At 36.1% G+C, this 4397-nt stretch overlaps 1 protein-coding gene across 1 annotated transcript; it reads left to right on the top strand.

Annotated features, from left to right (window-relative positions):
* Positions 1–2931: 2931 nt before the first annotated feature.
* LOC130994502 (secreted RxLR effector protein 161-like) lies at positions 2932–3456 on the top strand. The gene has a single exon (XM_057919545.1). It carries the CDS (start codon positions 2932–2934, stop codon positions 3454–3456), a length of 525 nt encoding a protein of 174 aa, XP_057775528.1.
* Positions 3457–4397: the final 941 nt, after the last annotated feature.

Genomic DNA, 4397 nt, shown 5'->3' with positions numbered 1-4397 from the left:
ATTAATCCCTATTAACCAATTAGTTATAGGATACCGTGATACGCACTGACATACCCCAATTCCTACTTAGTGTGTCGATAGACAGCTAGATACGCTAGTCTTGTCTATTTCCCTTATTAAAATATAACCTAGCTGGATACGTCAGTCTTAGATTTAATATTCTAATAGCATTAAGGTGAAGGAACCTAATTTATATCAATTATCCTAGATACGCTAGTAATAATTAATATACCAATTAATTCCTACTACGAACATGGTAGTTTTGCCACTAATAAGCTCTATTCCAACAATTACGGATTGGAGGTGCTAATTGACTATAATCCAATTAAACCTAAGTTGATCAGGCTTAAATAAAATTGGAATTATCTTTAAACCCTAGGAATTAATTGAAATTAATAGGAATCAATTTTAAAACCAATTAGGTCTCACAGATTATTAAATTAGAGTTTCATTATTTTCGTCGAATTAAAATCTTAGCTACTCATAATTAAATTAACAATAACTAAAGAAATAATAGAAAACATAATAATAATCAAACACAAAATAAACAAATCAAAATTGCAAGAAATAAAATACGAACGAAAAATATAAATAACTAGAAATAACTTGATCGCCACACTTCGAAAATCAAAATAAACCGTTGCTAAAAGGTCGAACAATCTAGCCGCAATTCTCTTCCAAAATTCAAAAGCTAGAAAGAAACAATATTATAAAACTAAATTGCATGTATGAAACTAAGAAAAACTCGTCTGCATTAAACTAAAGCAAAAGTGTGTATATAAAACTAAAACAAAGTCAACCTATATAATTCTAGTCCAAAAGTGCGGCTAGGTCTCATGATATCAAAATAAAATAAGAATCCTCTCCTAATCAAATACTACTATGCGGCACTTATGGAAACAAAATTTAGGGAATTAAAATTCCCTTAAACTACCGCCTCCCTTATCTACAAGCTTCGGCCCTAAACAAAAATTCAAACCCAAAATACTTAAAAATATGAGTTTTGGACTTAATTAAATTTGGAACAATTATCTTCAAGCCCAATCTCTAAAATTCCTTCCATCTTTCATGCAATTCTTCATAAATTCTTGAATTTCCATCATCTCTTCCATCCACGAGCCTCGACTTTCCTCCATGCAATTCCTACATCAAAAGTGCACATAACGGGTAATATCCGAGCTAAAACAACGTAAAAATGACACGGCAAAAGATAACTAATTCGCACACATCAATAATGCAATGGATAAATGGTGCTCTGAGTCTGGTATTGCAAGGCATAAGTCTGTCCCCTACACTCCTCAACAGAATAGAGTTGTGGAGATGATGAACAGAACTCTCCTTGAGATAGTAAAAAGTCTTCTTGTTGGTTCTGGTTTGTCTAAACATTTCTGGGGTGAAGCCCTTATGACTGCTGTGTACTTGATAAACAGATCTCCCTCTGTGCCTTTGCTTGGTAAATTGCCTGAATCTGTTTACTTTGATAAACCTGTTTGCTTGAACAATTTGAAGGTTTTTGGGTGTGCTGCCTATGTGCATCAAAGTGTTTGTAAACTTGAACCTAGGGCTAAAAGGTGCATTTTCTTAGGATATCCTGAGGGTGTCAAGGGTTACAGACTTTGGGATAGGTCTATACCTGGTTTTAAGACTTGCATTAGTAGGGATGTGGTTTTCAATGAACTTGTCTTTCCATGCTTACCTGAATCCTCACATTCTGACACTCCAAGTGAGGTGGAGACAATTAGACCTTTTGACCTAGAAAGGTATGAGTTTATGATTACTCCCCCCATTCCTCCTGAGGTGGACCCAGAACCAAACACTGAGCCTGAGCATATGCATGATCACACTAATAACAATAGCACAGAACCTGAACCTCAACCTGAACCTGAACTTTTGCATGATTCTGCTCCAGAACCTACCTCTGATAGGAACACAGCTCAGAATGATTACCTTCTGTCTAGAGATAGAGAAAGAAGACATGTGAGAACTCTTGCTAGGTTTGATGACTTCTACTTGTCCATGTATGCTTTCAATGTGTTTAATAATGTTGATGTGTCTGAACCTAGTACTTTTTCTGAAGCCATGAACTGTCCTGAATCTGAGAAATGGTATGCTGCTATGGAATCTGAAATGAACTCCTTGCATGATAATAATACTTGGATTCTTGTTGAAAAACCTGATGATTGCTCTCTGGTTGAGTGTAAGTGGCTCTTTAAGATAAAGAATAAGGTGGACCATGTTAGATACAAAGCCAGATTGGTTGCAAAAGGTTTCACTCAAAATGAAGGTGTTGATTATGATGAAATCTTTGCCCCTGTTGTGAAATTCACTACTGTCAGAATTATGCTTGCTTTATGTGCTCATTTCAATTGGGAATTAAAGCAAATGGATGTTACAACTGCTTTCTTGCATGGTGAATTAGAAAACAACATTTACATGAAACAACCTGAAGGCTTTGTTGACAAAAACTTTCCCAATCATGTGTGCCTTTTGAAAAAATCTTTATATGGTTTGAAACAATCACCAAGGAAATGGAATCTCAAATTTGACCAATGCATGAGAAGCATGAACTTTACAAGGAATAAGTTTGATCACTGTTTGTATTACATGAAGTTTGGTAATCCTGTTTACTTGCTCTTGTATGTGGATGATATGCTGATTCTTGGTCCTTGTCTGAAAACTATTAAGCATGTTCAGAAGTGCCTGTGTGAGAGCTTAGATATGAAAGATCTTGGTGATGCAAAGAAAATCTTGGGCATGTGCATTGAAAGAGATAGGGATAAATCCACTTTATTATTGCATCAGTCTGATTATGTGAAACAGGTCTTGAAGAAATTTAATATGGAAAATTGCAATTTTGTCAATGTGCCTCTTGGTTCTCACTTTGAGTTAAGCAAAAAGCAATGCCCCTAATCTGATCTTGAACTTGCAGAGATGCAAAACATTCCTTATGCCAATGCCATAGGTTTTGTCATGTATTTGATGATAAGCACTAGACCTGATATTGCTTATGTTGTTTCTTGCCTTAGCAGATACATGGCTAATCCTGGAATGCCTCATTGGGAAGCTGTTAAATGGTTGCTCAGATATTTGAAATCTACTGTGAATTATGGTCTCTCTTTTGATAAATCTGATGATGGGGTCAAATGTGTTGGTTATGTTGACTCTAATTATGCTAACAATAAGGACAATAGAAAGTCTACCACTTCCTATGTGTTTACTCTCTGTGATTTTTGTATTAGCTGGAAATCTCAATTGCAGAGGATTGTGGCCTTATCAACAACTGAATCTGAGTACATTGTAGCCACTGAGGCTGTAAAGGAAGCAATTTGGCTGAATGGAGTCCTATCTGAACTTCAACATATTGATGATAAACCCTTGTTGTTCTCTGATAGTCAGTCTGCAATTCAGTTGTGCAAAAACCCTGTGTTTGTAGATAGTCAGTCAGTCTGCATATGAGTTTGTAGTTGTCTGGTCCTGCATGTTTTCATCTTGTTTCCCTTTTGCATGTCTTTTGTTTGTTGTGTTATTCTGTTCTTATGTTTCTTGAGTTCTGTAGGTGTCTTTCTATGTTCCTTTTATGTCTTGTTGCTTGTGTGTCTGCTCTGCATGTGTGTGTTCTGTTGTGTTTTTTGTTGTGTCTGTGAGTCTTCAATGATAACCTCTCAGGTTTGAGAATGTGGTTATTGCCTTTGGGTTGGTCTCTTTGGTTTGAGACTGAGTTAAATATGCTCAATATTTTTCTCACCCTCTCTTGTCTTGACTTTGTGGCAGATAAAAGTGAAAATGGGGCTGTGATGATAACTCCAACTCTATGGCTGGCTCTTCACTGGTGACTAAATGATCAATGTGCCAAAGGTGGATATGTGAGGTTGGCCCATTTCTCATTTAACTCTTTTTTTCTTTTTTCAGGGCCAACTTTAGGGCCCATGGTGGACGTCGTATACCACCAAATAATTCCTGCGGAATTACCAAAATAAATTAGTATAATGGTAAGCAGGGTCGATCCCACAGAGAGCAGGTAAAATCATTCAATTCCCCAAAAATCTATAAATTTTGGTGATGCCACCACGCCTTAAATTGGGAGAAAAGATTAATTAACTAAGAAAGCAAATTAAATCAAATAAATAACTCTTGAAATAAATCAATAAAAAGGTAATTCGGCTCAAATAAATCCACACTAATTCAAAGCTCTGATCATCGACGCAAAGATTAATTAATCTCTATCAACCAACCAGTTATAGGATACCGTGAAACGCAACGGACGTACCCCAATTCCTACTTACTGTGTCGATAAACAGCTGGAGACGCCAGACCTGCTTATTTCCCTTATTAAAATATAACCTAGCTGGATACGCCAGTCTTAGATTTAATATTCTAATAGCATTAAGATGAAGGAA

This window comes from Salvia miltiorrhiza, chromosome 7 (assembly GCF_028751815.1).
Source record: "Salvia miltiorrhiza cultivar Shanhuang (shh) chromosome 7, IMPLAD_Smil_shh, whole genome shotgun sequence".
Classification (NCBI taxonomy): Eukaryota; Viridiplantae; Streptophyta; class Magnoliopsida; order Lamiales; family Lamiaceae; genus Salvia; species Salvia miltiorrhiza.
This window is presented reverse-complemented; position numbering and strand designations above follow the sequence as displayed.